This window comes from Argopecten irradians, chromosome 15 (assembly GCF_041381155.1).
Source record: "Argopecten irradians isolate NY chromosome 15, Ai_NY, whole genome shotgun sequence".
NCBI lineage: Eukaryota > Metazoa > Mollusca > Bivalvia > Pectinida > Pectinidae > Argopecten > Argopecten irradians.
The window spans coordinates 19,547,588-19,571,973 of record NC_091148.1 but is presented as its reverse complement, the minus strand read 5'-3'; the positions used below and the strand labels follow the sequence as shown (position 1 = coordinate 19,571,973).

Here is a 24,386-nt window from a genome sequence, read left to right as displayed (position 1 = left end):
TGCAGTTTCGTTTTACGTCCTATACTTTTCAACAAATGCACTTTAAAGTACTTTATGTACGACAATATACATTTCAATAAGTGTTTTTCAACTTTTACCTTTTTATTTGCATGACCTTTGACCAGAAAAAAATGACAAGATGTCGGAACACTAGAAATGTCTGTTTCCTATCACGCTTCGCGCCCTAATTGACATATCTGTGTATTATGTTCATATTTTAGACGAGACTAAAGAATATCACCTACGTGTATAACCTCGATACCGACAATAGACTGCCTACCTTAACCTACCTAACTTTACATTACCTGTACAGGTAAAATTCGTCCAGGTATACACATTGATATAAATACATACAAGGAAAATCTAAACACTTAAACTTCATGCTGAAATTTACCCTTTCGGAAAAATGATAACAAGTTTCTTTTTCTTAAGAGGATAAGTATACTTCATTTAACGCTGAAGCTAACCGTGACCATCAGATAGCGTGGCACAGTGATTATATGGACCGTGAATGAACATCTTAAACAATTATTCATCGAGGTAATTTTTGTATACTTAAAGAAAAGAGTTTTGTTAGGTTGATTGTAGGGACCGTTGCAGAGTAGCGTTTTTACCACGGGAGTGGCGTTACTGACAGAGGACTGAGTCAGTTATCTGGTGGTGTTGCAGACTATACAGTATACATTGGCCTGACCTGAACATTGTCATCGATGTAACGTGATTGTGTGGTAAAGGAACAGTCAGCTAAATGGTGACTCAGAAATCTCTGTCGGTTGGTTGAGACAATTGTTCCTAAGATTTCAGTGGATTACTTCAAGTTCAAGTGCATCACAAATGCTGACGTACCCCCGGAAGGGCAACTGGATTTTTTATGACCTCAGGTTTGGTAAGTATATCAAATATTATTGGCAAAGTCCTTAAATGAAAAAATATAGGTGTATTAGGATGGTATTATTTTAGCTTTGTTGCTTTGTGTAATCATTTTAATTTATTATAATTTAGACAGAAAGCAATAGATGTATAAAGTATGTCATTCCGATTGTTTTATCTTTACCAGTTGATATTTGACGATATAAGATATCATTGTATACTAAAACATTAAACGATTTGACATAATATGCACTCTCGTGCACTCTTTCTACAGAGACACTTGAACAATAAGGCAATGTTCGTTCGTGATCAGAAAAACACATTCTGACTTCAAGTTGTATATAAGGGTAGATAAGTCAAGTTGTATATAAGGGTAGATAAGTCAAGTAGAGCGACCCTTATGTGATATTTGTGACATAGAAACATTTCAATTAAATTAGAACTAATGTCAACTGCAGATTGAGGTTAGGCCAGTGGGAATTGGGTGGAGTAAGAGGTTGGAGGGATATGATTTAAATGAAGTATTTATTATTTATCAGTGGGTTCTATATAAAATGAAAAGGTATCATGTTACCGAGAGTCAACCTTACATATACAGCATAATCACACTTCCTTACAAACGACAATTATCTAGCATTCTCACTTCACATCGCGCCCCCATAACATTCCGCTACAACCGCATGTAACAATCTCCAATTCATCTTCTAACACCGTTTTTAAGTCTATGACTTTGTAAAACCAATTATCGTTTATTACAAAACGTTTTTGTCTAACATCATACACTAAAACCACCAATTTCACCCTTCACCCCCTGTCGCCCATCATTTCACCTAAAGTCTCACCACACATCGATATTGCATCCACCCTCTTTCCTACCTAACATCCACCCTGACCGTATTCCGTTTTGCCATATTACATAATTATATGTCTTTTTGATCAAGTGCTGATTGCAACGTCATCTATCATCGTTTAAACTGTGACGTAACGCTCATAAACAATATGACGTAACAATGAATACCTAACCACAAGGACAGATAACTCGTTAATATGTAAATGCAGAATACTAGACTCACCCTCAACCTCCCCTCGTAATCGCCCTCACCTATCACCTCACCCAAACTTTATGGACCATTGATACACAGTAGATCCCTCCCGTCTGCATTCTAAGTCCCGGTACCTCCAATGTACATTTGTACACCCACGTCGTCCTGACCATATAGATACACCATTGACATCACATTTGGACTCATTCCCCACCCCCAGGTCACATTCACCCACCCCACCCCCATCCCCCCACACACGAGACAATTGTATAGATATGTGTATCTATACTGTTTACATTATGAAGGAGTTATCTGCCGTAAAATAGACATATATAAGATCATAAATACCAGATACAATGTCAATGTGCATATAAAACATGTCTGTGTGAGATAGCCAGGACAGGTGATAGACAGAGACCAACACACACTGATCTGTTACTGCAGTATCACATATATACACATGCTTATTAATATACAGTGTGTAGGGAAAGGAGGAATTATTTTATCGGATGATTTCAAACAGGAGATTTATATACACAGAGGGGCCGATTTCTGCAGTATCCCACACATAACCATGCATATTAATACACAACTAAGTTCTTCAACAGTTTACTAATGTAAGAAAAAAAGCAATTATTTTATCGAATGATTTAAGACATTTAAGCATTGAACGTCTTTCAGTTGGCATTCATAGCCAATATGAATGCCATCTGAACAGAGGCAAATTCCATGAAGCACCCTACATAGTGGGACTGCAGTGAAAATGTAAATATGATATTTAAACACACTGAAAGACAACACTCGGTAGTATCCCAATGTATAGGCATATTCACAAAATTATAAATACACGGCGTGTATTTCTATAAGCGTTAATGTTAAATATATTGAAAACTTTCTGCAGTATTCCAATGTAAAGGCGTAGTTACTGATACTCACGGTGATTTTTTTTTACAACCGTTTATATTAAATGTAAGGAAAAGAAAAAGTAATGTATTTATTTATGATTTTATGAAATAAATACATTGACACTAATAGATGACTTTCTGCAGTAGTCATTCCATCACTAGGAATGTAAAATATATATGATTTCTACGGGTTCTTAAACATATGGAATAGAGGGAATCTTTTCTCCTGCAACTGTCACAGAGTCTGCTCGAAATAAATACAGAACTTTAAAAACATGATTACTGAAACTGTTTTCGCAAAAAAGAGTACAGCCTCATTCAGTTTTAGTGAATAAATCTTTTGCTGTGCAACAAACCTAGCGTCTCGATTCAAGCGAAACCAAGTAATTAAATAAACGTCAATTTGTTTTCGTTTTGAATGTCGTGTATAAGTGAATGGTTGCAGGATAAATAGAATACACGGCTAGTGCCATACAATACCGGTTTATTTTGGTGCGCGACACAGAAAGCCTAGATGAGTCTCAAATGATTTATTCTTTTATTGCATGAAGGATCCTACAAACTGTGAACGTTGCAAGGCATATTAAACGTAACTGATAAAAGTCGTCATCATCATAAAACTATGGTTGGTTAAGTAAAAAATTCATAAAATAAACAATTTCCATACATGTGCCTTATTAAATGATAAAATACAATGTTTTTATGTAATAAACACACTATTTATTGGTCAACTTTGTCACAGGTGTTACATAAGATAGTATACACTCTCGATAGGTTGAAGTCTATACCCACCTATGTTGATATCACGACGATCATATAAAAATCTATGTTGAATTTGATATAGCGACGTTCATGCGTGAGAACTGAGGACATTGTCAGATTTCAGACTTACCGATATCATACAATTTATTGGTCGTACAAAAAGTCTGTTTAAATTTCTATTAGGTGGGTATGCAAAATTTGAATATCCTATCGTGGGATCATGCAATTTTTACGTGCATAAGTACTACCCCGTATCTAAAGGTTTACCTTTTCGTATCGCATATAAATACATTATACGGGAACAGATTTTGAATAAAACCTGAACCATGTAAATTTACAACGCGACTAAAGTTACAGTCTATAGCTAAACCTATCGTTATCAGTGACTTTAAGTTTTCTATAACTACCACCTGCCTACGTGATCTTTCAAAATATCACTTTGAGAAACTTACTTTATCTTGATCCTGTTCATTATAACGCATGATGCATTTGACAAGGAATTCAGGAGACCATCGGTCTACTTCTTATATTTATTTTACCAGTTTCGTTTTTTCTTCTCATACAGCCATCGTAAGGTTTTCTTTGCCACCATATCTTCCTCTTACGCGAGTGTCATATCCTAATGATCTATACGGACAATTTGTCTATTTCAATGTTATTTCTTCGAGGTGATAGCAGCGCAATTAATCTTATCTCTTAAATTATTGATTGTTCTGATTTTATGTCCTTCAATTGTTACCATGGACAAATTCACACCTTCTAAAAGATATAATGCACATTTGTATATCACAGAGTAATTTGTTCTTGTGTGTTTAATATTGTTTGTGAGCATTACGTCATACATTCTCTATGTTTCTGAGAAAACGACGTACTTCCCCAATCATTGACGTCACAATGAATATCCCAAATCATTGACGTCACAATGAATATTTCAAATCATTGACGTCACAATAAATATCCCCTATCATTGACGTCACAATGAATTGGGCTTATGTATCCACAAGAAGATCACTCTGTAAATATGGATCAAAATGTATGTTGAATGTATTTATCCCTTTTCGTTCCAAAGAAAGTGTACTTATATTCTAAAGTCAGTTTAAACCAAGAAACGGAAGCTATATTAAGGATGCACATGCATTATTTGGATGTGAGGAGTGATGGGGAAAATACATCCCGTTTGTTGTAACCATGGCAACACCCCTGGTATGGGTGCAGTTGTTCGTATTCCTTAAACTGTGGCGTGGGATTTCCGTTTAAAATATCGGGTTATTTGAAATAGCTTGTTGCAATTACGACTGAAGCACCATTAACAATACAAGACACACTAGCTATTAAATACATGATCTGTGATATGACGCAGTGGTAGACCTTCCTTATTTCATAACCTTAACCACATAACAAGAAGATGGCCCCGATGTGATATCAGTCGGTTATTTATAAAGCCCGGTATTGAATCATCGACCTTGTTATTCAAAAGATTTGAAATGATAGAAAGTCTTATTTACAAAGTTAGGCGTCAGTGATCTGTATGCAAAATGTATCATTTTATGTACTAAGCAGTGGACACATGTTACATAGTTAAGACATAGTATTGTGAAATGAAAGTAATTTTATTCTATTTATTAAAACTGAGAAATCAGAAACGTACATTTATGACCGTGGAAACTTTCATAAACAAACATCATGATTTGTTTATTATGTTTCACATTATATATCAAGCTACTGTAAGATTTATAGTTAAATATGGTTTCACATTCGTTAAAGCGGGTTATATGCGATTAAGAGGACAATATGCGATTGAGCGGATATTATATATAAAGGTTAAAATATGCGATAAAGCGGATACTATATATAAAGGTAATAATATGCAATAAAGAGGATACTATATGATGCAGATGTTATGCGATAAAGCGGATGCTACATAGTATGCGGGTTTTATGCAATAAAGCGGATACTATGTATAACGCAGATACCATGCGATAAATAAACTATATATTAAGCATACTTTGCGATCAAGCGGATACTAAGCGATTAAGCGGATAATATGTATTACGCGGATTCAATGCGGTACAGTGGATACTATGTATAAAGCGGATACTATGCGATAAAGCGGACGTTATGCGATTAAACGGATATCATGCGATGATACTCAGAGATAAACAAGCAAATAAACCCCGTGATATATGACGTCATCGTTTGGTATCCGTGACGTTACCGTGGGCAAGGTTTTGACATGGTACATCTACTTGATGGAGTAAGATTATCGTAGATATGTGTGTCAACAATCTGTGTACACGGACAGTTGGTGTCATTGTCACATTATTGATACATGAATAACACGTATCAGTGGTCAAGTGGTCAATTGACACACGTCATCAATATCGACACCCAACAAATACTAGTCACGCGTGACTGCGTCAAATAGCCATGACATCAAAACGTATAGTCACGCTTGAGTGTACCAAACCCTATCAATGACATCAAACCATAATTGAAGATATTAATTCAATAGAAGTTATTAAATTAATTAACATTGCGAATTTGATATTGTTAATTGTTTTGTTTAATTAGACGACTACAGTGTGTAATTGATTACTAGTAATATTATTATCTGACGACGTTGGAGTTTTAATTTTCGTTCATGAAATACCAAAGGCAAAACGTGTGATATGGGGTGATGTGATTTCAGCTTAGGCTGAGATGACGTAACATGTCAACGCGGTGGGAATATCCTATATATTTAAAAATAAAGATGTATTCAATTTTCACTGTAGCCAGCATCACAAATAAAATTACAAATCTGTATCTAATACACTAAGGCTTTGTGATGCATACCTCGAACTTTGTTTGCTCAAATGTTCACGAAAATAGACACTTAACGATAGGATGGTTTTAAAACCCTTCGCCTAGCCCCTTTATAGAAGGGAGGTCGTTTGATTTTAAATGAAAAGTTCAGCTGTTTATCATTACACATAAAATAAATGAATATTATTTAATAATTTATGAAACACTTCATCAAAAATGAGACAAAACTATGTCATACTGGCGTTATATGATGTTTCCATCTTAATACTAGACGATCTACTGTGAGTAGAATTGTCCATGAAGCAAAATCCAAAATGACTATCAGGTATATAAATATAAAGTGTTCTGGTATATAGTGGTTGTTCATTAGAAGAAAATATATAATTAGCGATATTTATAAGTATCCAACCTCTGTCCTATAACTGAAAACCTAATGTAATGCCTAATGATGAGGATTTTTTGTGTCACTTCACGTTCGAATAAGTTAAGATACAAGTAAACAGAGATACAACTACCGTCAATACTTCAAGTTATTGTATTTATTAAGCAGAGATAAAATTACAGTCGATATTTCAAATACGTTATTGTATTTATTAAGCAGAGATAAAAGTACAGTCGATACTGGAAACGTAATTTGAGAAATATCTTAAGATATCTTGACCGCATTGTTAAAGTTTTAAAGTTAATTTACCTGGTAAAAGCTGACATATAAAAGATTGTTACAAGAGTTTACAGATGTAATAAATACACGACACAAGGCATACCGTGATTATAGTGTAACAATACAAGGACATTGCAGAAATACAATCTAATGACAATTAATAACAGCATTAAACTATCGCTAATTAGATTGTAGGAATATGATTTGTGATCAAGATTGTTTTGAAATAATTGATATAGATTGTCTAAGAATCAGCAATTTTCTGTAGTTTAAAACAGTGGTTTACGTAGAAAACTTTTACATGGAGCGTTGTATTGATACAATATCGGACAAAATACCACGTCAATAAAAGCAATATAGTACACTTCAGTTCACACCATAACAAACACAATGTATCTGCTCTCGGTAACTTAATTTACTGACTTGACAGAGTCACTTAATTATGTGTTCATTCAACCGTGAAATGTGGAGATCAAACCTTACGCTGTTATGCCATGCACAGTGGTTGAAATTAATTCGATTAAGCGCAATTTTTAAAGACATAAAAATCATTTCAGGACTTTTATACTCCTTCAGCACGCTATTTACAGGTCTTAATATAATGATTAACGTTTTAGATACAAATTGCAAAGTTTTATTCTTTTCTTCGGCTTTGAAACGCGACATATTTTATCAATTTTATCTAAATCAATTCTATCCGCGCATGCGCTTTGTTGAAGCATTGTAAATTAGCCGAAATTGCATTGGCAATTAATTCAATTTTGATCCTGATTCCGAATTAAAAGGACCCAGAATTTAGGCTAAGATTTAATTTCAAACTGGTTTTTGTCAAGTGAAACATCTGATCTAAGTCCCATGTGCAAAAATACCAGGAACCCCCGAAGAAAAAACTCTAATGGAAGGAAAGTGTAGCCTTACGAGGCTAACATTTTCAAAATATTCTATGATGGCACTGACTACCAATCGTCTTAAAACATATACATCAGAGGCGAATGTTTTTTAAGCATTCTACTTTTTTTCTTTTTCTTTTTCTATTTCAAAAATCTCCACACATTTACAAACATGTTGACATTGAATATGATGATGACAGCATTTCTCAATATTTAACAGTAAACACTTCTAAAATAGTTACACCATATACCTATGGTGGAAAGCAATAGCACTTCAAAAGTACTTTTTCAAAAATCTATATTTTCGACATCAAATCAAATAATTGATAATTTGTGACAGGAGATCATCCTCGATATTCGATGGGTTACAGTCACTGTCGTTATACCCATTCTTTGTCATAGCAACATCGACAGCTCTGTCTGCGCCAGCTGATGGAATAATTACTAGTGTTATTTAATATTCATCCAAAGAATTGAATAACGATGTACTGTGGTTAACTGTATGGCTTTGCATTGAGGACTTTCTAAATTCACAAGGGATGATGGGATGGGTGTTCCCTAAATATTAGGGAAAATGGAGAGAAAGTAAGAATTATAAGAATTTTTTTTCACAATTTGCCAATTGTATACTACTGATATATGCAATTTATTTTTAACGTATACTGTAATCTAAATAAGAAACAAATGCAATAACAACTCAGAAATACTCAACTCCCTAAAATATCATTTTCGTTAAAAGCTGCCTCATTGTCTCGTCGGTGTGTTCATTAGGCTGTGGGAACTATGTATCATTCTGTGATTAAGTCACAGTTTTGACGTTTTCGATCATTTAACAGGGAACAAAATAAGGAGAATATAATTCGACCCGACAATAGGCTGTGGTTCCCGCAGGTACAGCAAATCGCCCACAGAATATTTCAGAGCCTCTTTCAATAAATCATCACAAACAACATCTGCCTCACTTGAAATTCATTTTGTCGTGAGAATATCAGCCTCCTTAATGTGCATGTTATAATCCATTTGATGCAATTATTCATTTGTATTTTTTGAATTACTCTTTGAAAGCTAGCATTATTCCTTGGCAGTATTGATGACCAATAATGTATATAGATTTTGTGTATCTCTTTTTAAAACAACCACATTCGTTTTTATTGTATTATGCAGAATGCATTTTTAATTTGAAATTCAAGGTTCTTAAACATATAATCATCAATGTTTTAAGAAATATCTTTGATATTGATATTAGTATGTGAAAAACCAGGAGAGTGCTAAAACAGTCTTACGATAAAAAAAAACAACAGTGTATACTTTTACTTAGAATGTCAATTTTATTAAATCAAATCTTAAAAGTAATACTTCGTGCAATAATGGATTACCCAAAATTAATAAAAAAAACGTATACATGTACAGAAACTATAAAATGGCACAAATAACTCGCTAATGATAATACAATACATCTAAAGCTATCTCGACAACTGCATGTAAAATCCTTTATTTATGACCGTATAATTTGTTTTTTGTACATTTTATAGCAGAAGTACGCGTGCGCGCCTTTTTATAGGCCCAGTGCGCATGTAATATGAGGCCCTTTTAAATCCGGGGCGAGCTCGATTGATGCTCTCCGTAATCCGCCTGATTGCGTTATTCTGGTTTTAACAGATGTCGCTAAAATCCTTAATGACCTTTAGCGTTGCAGCCAAGCTTTAAAAATCAAAACGGCCAGTTCATAGATTTTAGTTTTGTTATTCACTGCACATTGACGAGAGTTGATTTCAGACGTTGACCAAAGCTGGAACACATAAACTTAACTTTAAGGTATTTATAAATAATTTGTATTGTATATAAGGATATGAAAACAATATGATCTAATTAAATTGGTGTATTCGTGTAGAAAAGATTGGCAGCATATAAGTTATATAACAGTAACACTGTAATACAGATAGCTTTACTATGGTATGGGACATCATTAAGTACAGCAATTCAGAATCAAACTCGATAAAATATGCTGAAAGTTTCTTGTAAGTAAATTACGTATCATCTACAACGTTATAATTCAAAATTGATTTTCAAACTTAATATCCTTATTTTTTTTATTTAGATGCAAAGATATTTGTTAAAGATGCTCCGCCGTCGACAGAGCATAGATATATTCATCAATTTAACAACAATTGGTGTTAAATAGTGTATATAGATGTCTAATTTACACAAAAAATCACATGAAATATTTTAGTTTGCTTTTGATGTATGCGCAATCAATACTTCATTCCAGATAGGACACAATGCAACGGATTTTTGTCGGGATGCAATAAATTATTTTCAATATTTTTGTCTTGAAGTAAAATTAGAAGCTCAAACTTTTCAATAGTGGTAATGGTGTAACTTTTGTAGCTGAAGAAACATACTAATACGTCTGCTCCTGTTTTTGATAGCAGAAAAAAGATTTGTCAGCGCTAGAGCATCTTTAACATAAAGATTTTGTAAGGTAATTTTCAAAATATATTTTTTATCAAGTTTCTTTTTCTGAATTCAATCTATATCACAGGTATGCATATATTATATGTACGTAATAAAAAAAGTCAATAAATATGTTTAAGTATAGAAATGCTTCTTATGTTATGTCCAGTATTACTTATTTTGGTATTTGTGAAAATATTATAATTGTATTATGGTGATAAGATTAGGTTCTTTATTTAGGTTGGCTAGTATAATTTGTGCATGTAAACAGACTCCTCAGTTGCTCTTTGAAAATACACCAATGTCACCTTATAAGCTTGACACCTGATATGAACGAATAGATGCAAATAGGTTATGTCATTTGCATGCTACATATGTAAGCGTAACTTTGAATATTCAATTTGCATTTTCAAATATTAATGCTAAGCAATGCTAAACTTTTGTGTGAACACAACATGTGCGTCAATGTATAGATAGATGTATGTAAATGTTAAAGCAACATTTCATGTACTACTTTTGATGGTAATGTTGGTGCTTAACGAGGAATCATTTTACACGAAAGCACATTTCCTGATGTGTTATCAGTCAGTTTTTGTGCAGTATATCTATCGTTAAACCAATTAATTAACTTTCTAGCTAAGGTCTTCTGTATCTTTTTTTACGGATTTTGCATACTTCATGACATTTGCAGTAAATTAGTACTCATAGGACATATTCCAGCAGTGGATATAACGGCAGTGATAGTAACCCTCTAGTTTCGAGAATGCGACAAATCATGACGACGATAAATAATAGTTTTACTAGTAACAGGTATCACAAATCTCGGGGAGTAAATGTCACTTGACCTTTGACCTCACGCCTGATCTGCCTTCGTTGGGTAATTGTTAATGAGCATTACCGCTATATGTTCGCAGATTTAATTGGCATTTAGTGAGAAAAGTACACGTTTTTGTCGTATGCTCAGCTCACTAGCTCGCGTGGATGCTGAAACTTGAGACACGCCTCGATAATTCAGAACACGTGCTGATATTTTACAGTCAATTATAGGGATTTTAAACTCACATATTAGGGCAGATTTTTTTTATTGTTAACAAAATGTTTCACGATGCTGTCAAATCCCAAAGTCGTACTCTACAGTTATTATAGTGCAAAAACTATCTTTTTCAGATCTATGAAAATCCTAAGATGTGTAACAGGATATAAAGTGTAAAGAAACGATATCTGAAATGAAATGTAACTCTGCAAATAATCATTGTTATATAATCCATTGATACGTTTTTCTCTGTTTTGTCATAATTCGTTCGTTTACGTATCCATCCAATCATCAATCCATCTGTCCATATCAATTCATTTATCCATACTGAAAAAAGACTGAATTTTTATTTACTAAGAATCTCATTTGTGAATATGTCATTCATAGCGCCATGAATCACATTCAGACTGTTCGCGGAAAATCTTTCGTCACTAATTAGTTTATGGGGATATAAATCTGGTTTTGATTAATTGTAAAGTAATTGACGAAATATGTTCAATGTAATTGATAGCATTAATAATATTAAGTTTTTAATTAATTTCCACCGCGTGTTTATTTGATTTGTGTAACGTGTGATCAATCTCGTGCTCTCTCAGATTATATCAATCTTTACTGTTAGTATTTGAAGTGAATGCATTCCTCGACATATAATATGTATCTCTGTACAATGTATATATGTATGACAATTCAAGCATATCATACCAACACCAATTCAACAGCATACTGTATATCCAGACATTTTTGTGATCTTGTGGGCTGTCGCCCTGGTCGCGAAATTTATATCCGCCAAACACTGTTAACTAACGTTAACAGTGGCTATTACTTTTCGCGGCTTCTAATTTTTTTACATTAAATTTCCATTTCAAACCAAGTTCGCGAAGGTCAACACTAGCGGATTTATAAATTAACATACCAGTAGCATTGATATTAATTCGCGGAGATAAACTTTCGCAAATTTACTTCGATCGCGAAATTCGCGAAAGTAAATCACATGCTAAAGAAAGTGGGTTTACTGTATCGGATGATAAATATATATATATATATACTTCAAGCCAAATTGCTAATTTTAGGTTCAAATGGTATATTATTATAATTCTAACCAAATAATTTGAGAAATTCCTTTTACATGAATATTTCGTTATTTGCAATGGCATTGGAAAAAGCTACAATATCTTTTCCTTTGTTGTTTTCTGAGATTGTTCAAAAAGAAAATACATGAATTAGTGTCTAGCTAATAAATAAGTAATATTGGTTGTGTCTATTCAAGCATTGGTTAAAAGAATTATTTTTTGAAAGCGAACAAATTCTACATTATATTACATTTTTTGTGAAAATATTTTGCTATCTTTATCTTTGATTTATAACAGTTGTATATATGCACTTACAAAGATATTTCTAATATCCCACAGTGGTAGAAGTTATACCCTTTCAAACTTCGGTAGGCTGCCTACCTAAACACATTACGGACCTACTATTATATGTTCATGTAAGGCTCATAACATCCAATACCATTGTCTATCAACAAAAGAGGGAAATAGTTCATGAATATTTACGGAGACCCAGTATAATTGCCGATATAATCTCGCTCCATAAATTTTAAGAAAAAAAACCCCAACATAATATTCACTTTTCTTATCCAATAAACATATAAACTAAACTGTGTATTATTTTTCTTATTTTCATCAGAACAGTTGAACAGTATACATGGATGTTACGGTGACCAGGGTACGGAGTTGAATGTATAAACAGCGCCAGACATGTTCATTCCACAGTGCAGTAGGTATGTAAATACGGGAATACGTTTACCTATATACTTACATGCTCATTTTAGGGATTTTAAACTCACCTATCAGGACATTTTTATTGTTAATGATCTTTCACCATGCTGTCAAACCCTTAAGTCTAAAGGCATTTTTATAGAGGAAAAAAGATCTTATTCACGAGTATTGCAATATAATGCTAAGATGTGCAACATCATGAATATATATGATTGTTATTGCAGGCATGTTTTACCAGTAAATATATAATTTGCTTGTTTACATAAAGAAATCGAAATAATATATGTAAATTGTAAGTTTCATAATATATATGTGTATTTTCATTGGTAAATATGGGACGCTGGTTCGAATGCATTTTCAATGACAATAATACTTTTATAAAGAAATCGTTTATTTATTACATAACTAATATCTTCAAATCTTACATTTGTTGACTAAATAGAATATACCATTAATAATCCGCTTTCAAACTTTTTAAGAATATGAATAGCGATCGCAAACAAAATTGACCGAAGTTTTCTTATTGTTATCTGGGAACAAAACATGACCAGCTGTCTGTCAAATGTCTATAATTATATCAAATCATTTACAAAACAAAGTTATATGGTTTCGTGTTCGTTAAGTATTGAAAAAAAATTATCGCCCACGGAAATCAGTCGTTTTACAGTAATTCTGGGCCCGGTGGTTCACAGCATGGTTAGCTTAATCGCATGATTAGTAAAACTTTCATTTCTCATTTACTGGATAATTTGTGATTTTATCTTCACTAAACTGAGCAAGTATGTAAAGATTCTTATAAAATTTTATAAAATTAGTATAACCAGAAATTATTTTATCTTGATTTGAAAGTTGTCGTTAAAGTGTGATTAGACTAATCACCTTTTGAACAACTGGGCCCAGATCTCAAGAACGATCTAACCATGTGCATATTAAAGCATTGTCTTTTTGTTTTTAATTTTGACATACGTTTCTCGTCGTGTCCATAAACAGCGCGTGAGTAACAAACACCAGGAATTCTTTTTGCCGAGTGTCGAGTTTCAAGTCAAATTTTTTTCGAGTAATTTTTTTCGAATGATGAGTTAATTTTTCGAGTAACGAGGTAACATTTTCGAGTTTCGAGTTAACTATTTCGAGTTTCAAGTCAACATTTTTGAGTTTCGAGTTAACATTTTCGAATATATCTTTTCGAGTTTCGAGTCAGTATTTTCGAGTTTCGAGTTAACTTTTTCGAGTTTCGATTCGAGTTAACTTTTTCGAGTTTCGAGTTAACCTTTTTAATTTCGAGTCAATTTTTTGGAGTTTGAGTGAATTAACTTTTTCGAGTTTCAAGTCATTTTTTTCGAGTTATATTTTCCGGACTTTGATTAACAATGTAGGATACAATGTATTTTTGGGTCGGTCTCAGTAAATGTAAAGAGATTTCTCAGAGGCCACTCAAGTGGTATGGTTGTCGCAAGATAAAATTTCCTTGACAAGGTCACAGTAGATAGGATCACTGTACTTAAGAAGACACTGATGTGTATCAGATAGATACAAAAGTAACACCCCGTACTTACCAACAACACCGATATAAGTATAGCATATGAATGTAATGAATTACAACTTATCTTTTCCGTATTGTATTTTTAAACTGAATTATGAGAGTAGATATTGGCTAATAAAATTTAAGTGTGTGCCACAAAACCAACACGGAAAAGTTCACTTCCTTGTGTATAGCTAACAGCAGATAGTAAATTGGAGGATACAGAAGAAATTTTCTTAATGTCAAATCATATGTAAGAAGGTAAGATTTGCTATATGTTTTTTTTTTTTAATTTTATTTCATAAATATTTTGTAGTTTATGTTTTTGTATGCCAAGATACCATTTTAGTTGTGAATTGTCCTGGTTAAACGTGATATGCATTCTTTAATTCAAATTTCAATACTTAAAATTTATCCAAGGACAAACAAAGACAGTAACACCTTACATTAATTGATTTTGCAATATGTAATCAGTGCATATATTTCTTACAATATTTCTTATATTTTTTATGTTGCTTGCTTTGTTAAAGTTTCTTAAAGAGTACAACTACTTTTATTTAATTCCATAACCAACATATTGTTAATTCTTGAGCAGTGTTAATGTTTGAAATTATAGTTCCTCTTTCAGTACAAAAATACTTAAGTTGATTACTTGGTTTATAAAATTTTCCTTGGGCTAATGTTATTTAAAGAAATCGTACAACACAGTAATTACTAACCTCTGGGAACCAGCAATATCACTTTGTTATAATAATCATGTAGTTCGTTATCGTACAGTTCTTCCCTGTAGGTGTAGATTGTGACCTCATGTATTTGCGAGAATAACGTCAAACTTTTTCAGAAAGGTCGACGTGAGATTCGCCCATAAACTGATGACTTCACAATGGATACCTACCCGCAAGGGCGTTAACTCTGTAATATGCAAAGCCGGAATACTAATAATTTAACGAACTAACCCATGAAACGTAGTGTAGGTCTGAAGAGGTTCGTTATGACCACGTTTTACAGTGATAGTCTCTCTATTAGAGACGAACACACGAGATTCTTTTTCTTGTGCAGTGTTAACTTACAAATATACAGATCGCAGCATTTTTGTGTTCAGTACACCTTTTCGTATACCTGTACTTAAAAACTCAACAAAACCTAATCTCGACCGATGTAAGGAAGTGAGGGATCTATTTTAAATTGTTCTATTGAAATATACGTATAATGGATGACGCGATATAGTACAATGGTAATCCTTCGCTATTACTTACCTTCCATTATTTTGTTGATATTAAAATCGAAATGTATTGGTTTATTTACAATGTATTCACAACAGCAATAGCAAAGTCTGTACAGTTATACAATTCAGTGAACATTTGATTACTGTACACAGTATATGTATGTAACATAGATCATATAGGTATTTGCTTATGTTCAAATTTTCTGAAATCTTTTGAAAGAATAGGATGTTTCGATTGGTTTTTTGACACCATTCTGCCATTCTTCCTATTTATACTAGTTATGGATATACACCGTATCAATTTTTTTTTCTAAAACGTCCATGGTAAAAATAATGGATAAGAGCAATCACGATAATTAATAGTTACGCTGATGTATCACCCACAGTAGAGTTGTGTGGTTCTTAATGGCGAAATGAAATCGAAGTAGTTAGGTACCAGGAAATTTAATCACCACGAGTTGATTTACAGTATAAAGTTTCTAAGTCAATGTCTATAAAATTCAAGAGTTTTAACAGGAATCTTACAATGCTATACTCTGTTGTGACGTTTAAATATTAACTTACCTACACAATGACATGTAAACTTTACTGTATTAGGCAGTAAATGTCATTTGTTGATTACAACATATTAAATGTCTCCGACATGATAAATGACATGCGCGTTGATTTATGTTCTTTTTTCATGCCTGTTATTAAATCTCTGTATGAAAGCATTTAAAATCCATGTATCTAATGTATACCGATACAACAAGTAGTAGTGTAATACGTACTTAATTGCTGTATCAGTGATTAACTTGTAGATTAGATAATATTTATTACATACAGTTTTAATTTATATGTGTTTTGGAATCGCACAAGTGACATAGTAATTTTAATATGTACTATAAATGTACAAATCTACGCGAGGGAGGATCCCCGCTAATTACTTGAAGGTCTCTTCCACTTAAAGTACATTATCAAAAGCCCGAACTTTATCTATGGCGAAAATAACACCTACTATTTACTATTGCAAATTGTGAAATTAAACATTAGCTAAAAAAAAAGCCTGTTGTAATATGTCGGAGCAACTTAACCACTCGGCCACCGCGGCCGCTTACATGCTGACCTATATATTCTGAGGTCTTGGTCACTGAGTTCGTTCCAGTTTATTTATACAAAAAATGTATATTGATAGTTCTCTTTCTGTAAAGTTTGGTTTTATCAGTTTAACGTCCTATTAACGGCCATGGTCATTAAGGACGTACTAAGTTTTTTGGTTGGATGAAAGCTGGAGTACCCGGAGAAAAATAACCTACCAAACTTTATCTGTAAAGGACATTTTAAGATTTGTTTGCTCGATTCATTAACGTTCTGTTAACAGCCAGGGTCATGTAAGGACGGCCTCCCGTGTATGTGGTGTGTTACGTGTTTATTGTGCAAGGTGCGTGTTTTGGGAGACTGCGGTATATCCATGTTGTGTGTTCTTGTATAGTGAAACTGTTGTCCTTATACTTACAACGGGCGAACCAGTCGTCCCACTCCCTGTATGCTGTGCGCTAAGCAGGAGTAGAAACTACCACTTTTATAGACTTTGGTGTGTCTCGGCCAGGGACAGAACCCAGAGCCTTTCTCACAGGGGCGAACGCTTAACTCAATGCCAAAAGTGAGGCGGTGCCAAGAGAGGCATTAGAAAAGATAAAATCAGTTAGGAAGAAGAGAAAAGATAAGATCCTAAATTTAGTCGCCTCTTATGATCATGCAATAGGGGCAGCAGGTACAATTCTTACGCCCTACCTGCAGGGCAGGGAAAGCCATTGATATTATCAATACTTGGAGTGATAACGGAACGCTTTCTTCTGTTTGTACCCTTTTCGTCCTATTTTTCTTTCTAACTCTTCATTTCCTTTGTTGTTGATCTTCTTTTTTATTTCTCATTTCCTTTTGTTCCCTTTTCTTACTCTTCTTGATATTTTCTTCTTGATAGTATCTCATCATATTTACCTTCTTCTGTTTTGTTATTCTTGTTATTGCTACTTATTGATTCTTTCTCGTTGATCCTATTAATGATGATGATGATGATGATGATGATGATGATAATAGTGATGATGATGAAAATGTAAATGATGTTTATGAAAACTACGACAACGATGATGATGATGATAATGATGATGATGATTGATGAATGATGATGATGATGATGATGATGAAACTCGATGATGATGATGATGATGATGATGATGAGATGAGACAACTACGATGATGATGATGATGAATGAGATGAATAATGATGATGATGATGATGATGACAACTACGATGATGATGATGATGATGATGATGATGATGAATGATGATGATAGATAGATGATATGATGTAGATGATGTAGATGATAGGACAACTACGATGATGATGATGATGATGAATATAATTACGTTGTTAATGTTCTTAGTCCTGTTTTGCTTCCTTATTTTGCTTTTGTTTTCTTCTTCCAGTTCTCATTCTATCTCACGAAAACGAATTTTATTCCCGGTTTTCCAGCATAACATGTAGAAAAAAGACATGCGATAGAATAAATACCTAGAAAATACAAATTGTACTCTTAACACCTAGGTACGCTACCTTACACTGGTGTCAATAACCATTTCAAATAGCATGAGTCATGACAAAAGAAAAAAAATACCCATGGGAATTTTAACCTCAGATGATTTCAACATTTTCTGATAATTGAATAGAAGTGATTTTCTATGCCGTTGGCTGTATTAGATTAGCGAATAATTAATAATTGGGCAATTTTGGAAACACGGGCGATTTTTCATAGTTAACGATAAATGGCCGTAGGGTGGATCTGGGAAGACAAATTGAATATGATGGGGATCAAAGTTCTGGTTAACTTTTACAGACTTTACGAAATACATCTGGAGGGTACATTTCACAGTGATAAAATCACTGCAAATCATGTTCCAAATTAGCTATCACGCACTTCAGAGTCTTTGAACGAAAAATAGTAAGATGACATCGATTTAGCGAAGGTTACGAGTACGAAAATATTATTAGCAAATCAAAACATTCAAATTTTATTAAATGACTTTCTATTGATATTATTCTGTACCTTCTCCTTCCTACAGTCTCCATTTACACATTCTCATCTTTGGCCTACACTTGTGTCCTCGCCGTTATAAGAAGACTCTGGGTTCCGTCTTCTGGTCGAGACGTTTTATAAATTATAAAAGTTCGAGCTTTTGCCCTCAATTTTATATACTGTTCATAAGACGCATTCCATAAATGACACTGATTGTAATAGGACATAACAGCTACTAAATGAACCAGACCAAAGTCACACTAATGGTTTAGTATCATATCGTTCAGCTTCAAAACGTTTGTGACAATACACAGAGCACATCAAACTGATAATTTCAAGTGCTATACATTGGCTAATTATTATTTCATATGGTCTTTATTTACCAAATATTTTATCATTTCAGGTAGGGATTGGACATGGGGAGAACGGCTTGACCTCCAATGACGCCATAGAATTCATCTTCGTTAACGGAATTGGATGGACGACATACCCACATCAACTGAGATGGCGCTGGATCAGAAACTCATCGCCCTCAACGATGACGTCACAAGAGCGTTACTTCCGGTTATCATCATCATCGCATGTTTGATGGTCACTGGATTTATCGGGAACCCGCTGGTCATGTACTTTTACGGATGTCGGATGAAAACGACGCCATCTTACATGTTTATTGTCACTTTAGCTATCTTTGATATGATGTCATGTACGATTTCAATGCCGTTTGAAATATACGAACTTTGTCATTTCTATACATTCGACAGTCCGGACGCTTGTCGCACACTTCGATTTGTGAATTACTTCGCCAGCATTGCTTCCGGTGCAACCCTTATTGCTATTGCGGTGGACAGATATCGCAAAATCTGTAAGCCATTTGATAGACAAATAAGCATAAAGCTTGCCAGGGTCATAATAGTGCTAGTTGTAATATTTGCGGCACTAACGTCCTGGCCGAGTTTAGTGTTTTACACTGTGGTCCCTGTGAATGTGATGGAAGACCCCGAACTTGTGGGGTTCGACTGTACGACAAGACGGGATGAGGATTTCAAAAGGTACATAACAATGTATAACTTGATCTTATTCCCAATTTTCATCATATCCATTATAGTTCTCGTAGTCCTCTACTGCCTTGTGGGTAAACAGTTATTCCACTTAAAAAACTTCCGGTTTTATTCATCACGAAGAAGCCTCTCGCCAACGAAGTCAAACAAGAGCGAAGCTATGACTATGTCAGTAAGCCTTCCGTCTCCAACGAAAAATGACAAAACAGAAGATAACTACAATGTCAACACAAACAGACCCATGTCTCTCTCACCATCGGATCTGGAAGCTGACATTAACCGCAAAAACATAGAAAATAGCAGAGATACGGAATTTACCGATATATCTACGCCGAACGAATCCGAGAAAAAACGAACGGAAACGAAGATTAGTTTTGACACAACCTCTTCGCCTTCGTCTGATACCAGTACAAGTGGATCGGGGTCACCGGGGAAGGAGAATTCCTCTCCAAGTTCTATGAAAGACAAGAAACTAACCGCACAAAATATAAACACAAACCGATACACTGTTATTACTATATCCATCAGCGTCGCTTTTGTCCTGAGTTTTCTCCCCTACCTGAGTCTCGTGACCTGGCGTACATTAGCGAGTGACTACGAACCTAATCTTCTGTCCGAGTCCGCCATGGTGGCGTTCCAGCTCTTCCTTCGGTCATTCCTGATCAGCAGTGCCAGTAATCCCGTGATTTACGGGTTCTTAAATACAGAGTTCAAGGAAATGGCCCTTCGAGCATTAAGACGGGTGTGTTGTTTCTGTTGTAAGAAAAAGGATACAAAGGACATATCTAGATCGGAGATGAGCGGGCACACTGCGTCCACATAGATCAAAGGGTCCGCCGTCTTTTATCTTGTATAATTACAAACACTTAATGAGAAGGCCACATCGTGAATATGGTGAATATGGTGCTGTATTTTGTATTTTTATGTAATAATAGCACATAAATTACAATCGATGGTATTTATTTTCCATTTTGTCACTGGGGGTACGGGATAATACTAAAAGTACATTTTATTCAGTTGTTCATTCAAAAGGCTTTGACTTCGTAAACAGTTTATTATCTTGATTTCTCATTGTACCACATAAAATATAAATGTTATTTGTATTTGGATATGAAGGCAGCGTTATCTTTTGCATTATATAACACTATTGTATAGTACGATATTACATGAAAATTAATTAATGTACATGTATATACATGTTTTCTTTTACAATGTCTGGATTGATTTTGAGAATACAATGTTCCTAAATAAGTGCTTATGAATCTCGTATGTGGTCCATATTGAGCGACCTTTACTTCTAATTCCATTCTGGCTAGAGTTTGACCCACTAGTGTGCCAAGTATGTTATGTACCATTGTTGTATTATTTACCTTAGATGTAAGGGATATCCTTTAGTATTGCAATTCATACATATTTATATGATGCAATATCGTCATTAATTGAAACTTTATGAAGTGTCTGCCTGGACAAGGCAAGTCTAACTTTCTATTCTGTTTTCTAATTATATATTTGTATTGCTTTGAGAATCAATTTTACTGGTATCATAACAAACCTTTAACATGGCGTGCCGCGTATCTACGTTCAGCTTCAATTTCGACCTACGGAAACACGTCTTATTGTTTTGGTATCTTTATGGGTTGCCTTGCAGTAATTAATGTGGAAGTAATTTACCAGTTATGACGCATTCTGTATTAATTGTGGAATTTCAAAAGTATTTTTGTTTTCAATTCATTTAGTATTAACAAAAAATATAATATACTCATCACAGGGAAAATACGAAAAAAGAAGCATGATTGCGAAGAACGAAAAACATTGAACGAAGATGAGAACCTATTTTCAACGAATGACTTATTTGATTATATACAATATATACAGAAAGTTATCCTTCCTTGTGCTATAGTTTGTACATTGTACAGAGTATTTTGTCTATATCATAACTGTCCATGTTTGTAATTAAATATAAATTTTATTTATTTTACATCGATTTAGAAACAAGTTATACAACTTATATAAATCACTCTCGATGGCCCGGATGTAAACGCGCGAGGTGTCTTAGTGTGGGAGGAAACCGGAGTGCCTCTGGAAAAAAAACCCACGTGATCGAGCAGGTGACCCCTGACCTTTTCACGTCCATGCCGGGGATCGAACCCCGGCCGGCTAGGTGAAAGGCTTAACCACTACACCACCCGATCACCCAATTTTTGTAATTGATTTGATGAATTTATAGACTTGATATTTTCCTTTTCTGTCATGGGTCGTCATAAGCTGTAATTATGTTTTGACTAATTAATAGTGAGGAATGATGTCGAGTTCGTCGACATTGACCTGTAGCAATAAATCGAATGTCATGTATATGTGACTACGTAGAAACACAATATTGTTATTACCCATGTGTATTCATCAACGTTTTACAGAAATCATTCTTCCAGAACGGGCGTTAATCATAACAATCAAAAATTGATCAATCAAAACAAATCTGTTCATCCACTTAGCGTGTCATTCACCCAAAACGAATGATTTCTATCATATTTATTTATCAAAGTTCAATGGTTAGAACAAATTATCTATATTGTGGAAATCATTCATCCTTAACGACTTTTTTATCCATAACGAGCGTTAATCATGCATATCAAAAATTAATCGACCAAAATAAATCTGTTCATCCAAACAGCATGTCATTAGTTCACAGCGAATAGTTTTTATCCTGATCACAATCTCATAATCATGAAAAGAATTTGACTTGTAAAAAGCTTTTAATGGCGTAATGTTTAACATATTTTTATGTGCAGTTTAAAACAGTCTATTTGTTGTCATTTTAGAGTATTTTTTATTGTTTTTAAACAAATGAAATATTTACTTTTAGAAAATTTATTTATTGTTGTGTCAAAAATTGAAAATCTGTGAGAGCATTGCTTGTTTACCAGTGTTCAATAACTCAAGACATTTGACCTGACCGTCATGTTGACCAATACTTCCATGTTTTAATTAATTCTATTTATAAACATAAAGGGAATAGTCATACGTATTATTGTATGTTTTCCTCGGAAATGTGACCCGGATTGACAAGAAACAGGTTTTTATGGTAATGCAAAATAACTTTTTGACAGTTGCAGATTTACAAGGTATATATAGTAAATGAATATAAACACTTTTCAAGAAACGCTTTTGTTTTCCAGTGCGTTTTGCATCAATTAAAAATAAATGATTGCAAATATATGCTTTGTGAGATGAGTTACATACTAACGTTGCTCATCATTTGTTACTCGACATTTATATAGAAGATAATACACAGATATTTTATGTATATTGTATAAATCATTCAGTGAGATGTATAATAAATGCATCTATGAGAAAAAGCATTAAATATGTATGTGTGAACATTCCACAATTGTATATGAACTTGAGTTATCTGACTTGGTTACATTAAATATTTCTATAAACTTGATTTATATCATTGCCACTGTATCTTTATATGTATTATTTATGTAAGATATGACATTGTGACTATAGGAAATAATTTTATAAGGATTACAGGTACTTAAATCAATTTAGTTCATTTTTGCACGTGCATTTGTAAATGACAGATCGCTAGACTGTTTGTAACCATGTGTCGTGCTCGTGCATACACGTGTATGCATTTAATGTCGATGCAAGTGTTTTAGCATACACAATACAAAATGCAATGTCACGTGCGGTAAACGGACGGATTGATTGAGAGCTGGCAATCCGTCAATTAATGTAACACATTTCTTCATTGTATACATCATATGAACAAGTTCAGTATCATCAGAGAGCATAGACAGTTTAAATCACATACGATATGCAATGTGGATGTCTATATAAGTATTACAGTCAATGTACTTTATTATGTATTCTATGCTCCGACAGTATTTAAATATGTCTTGCTAATAAAATTCGTAAAATGTGTATTGTTAGAGTGTTAGAGTATTATTTACTACAGCCAGGAAGAGTAAGCACAGCAATAATGTAGGGATAAAGGAATAGTCAGGCAACAAGTAACACATACTTAGAACATCAACAATTTCAGCTTTTTAAATTATTTTATCAGGAAAGGAAATTCAAATAGATGACAAATAATTAAGAATTACTCTTGCATTGTGGCTTATTTTCAAGGTAACGTAATTTTGCGATTTTGAAAAAAAGGGCATTGTGGCTTATTTTCAAGGTAACGTAATTTTGCGATTTTGAAAAAAAGGGCTTTACTGTAGTTGTGATCAGAATATTTTCGCGTTGGTTTCATTCGTGAAATGTAAAACAAAAACATATCACTCGGAAATGAGTTGGTTTGGAGTACAAATAATA

General features: G+C 33.7%; 1 protein-coding gene across 3 annotated transcripts; it reads left to right on the top strand.

The window, feature by feature from the left end:
* Window positions 1-248: 248 nt before the first annotated feature.
* Window positions 249-23,990, top strand: LOC138308913 (cholecystokinin receptor type A-like). 3 transcript variants are annotated; one of them, XM_069249965.1, is made up of 3 exons: window positions 249-886; window positions 13,115-13,203; window positions 19,409-23,990. In XM_069249965.1, exon 3 carries the CDS (start codon window positions 19,483-19,485, stop codon window positions 20,884-20,886), a length of 1,404 nt encoding a protein of 467 aa, XP_069106066.1. In that variant the 5' UTR covers window positions 249-886; window positions 13,115-13,203; window positions 19,409-19,482; the 3' UTR covers window positions 20,887-23,990. The 3 variants fall into 3 exon arrangements, with proteins under 3 accessions (XP_069106066.1, XP_069106065.1, XP_069106067.1); XM_069249964.1 differs by having other exon boundaries at window positions 13,110-13,203; XM_069249966.1 differs by lacking the exons at window positions 249-886; window positions 13,115-13,203 and adding an exon at window positions 14,565-14,984.
* The last annotated feature ends 396 nt before the right edge of the window (window positions 23,991-24,386 follow it).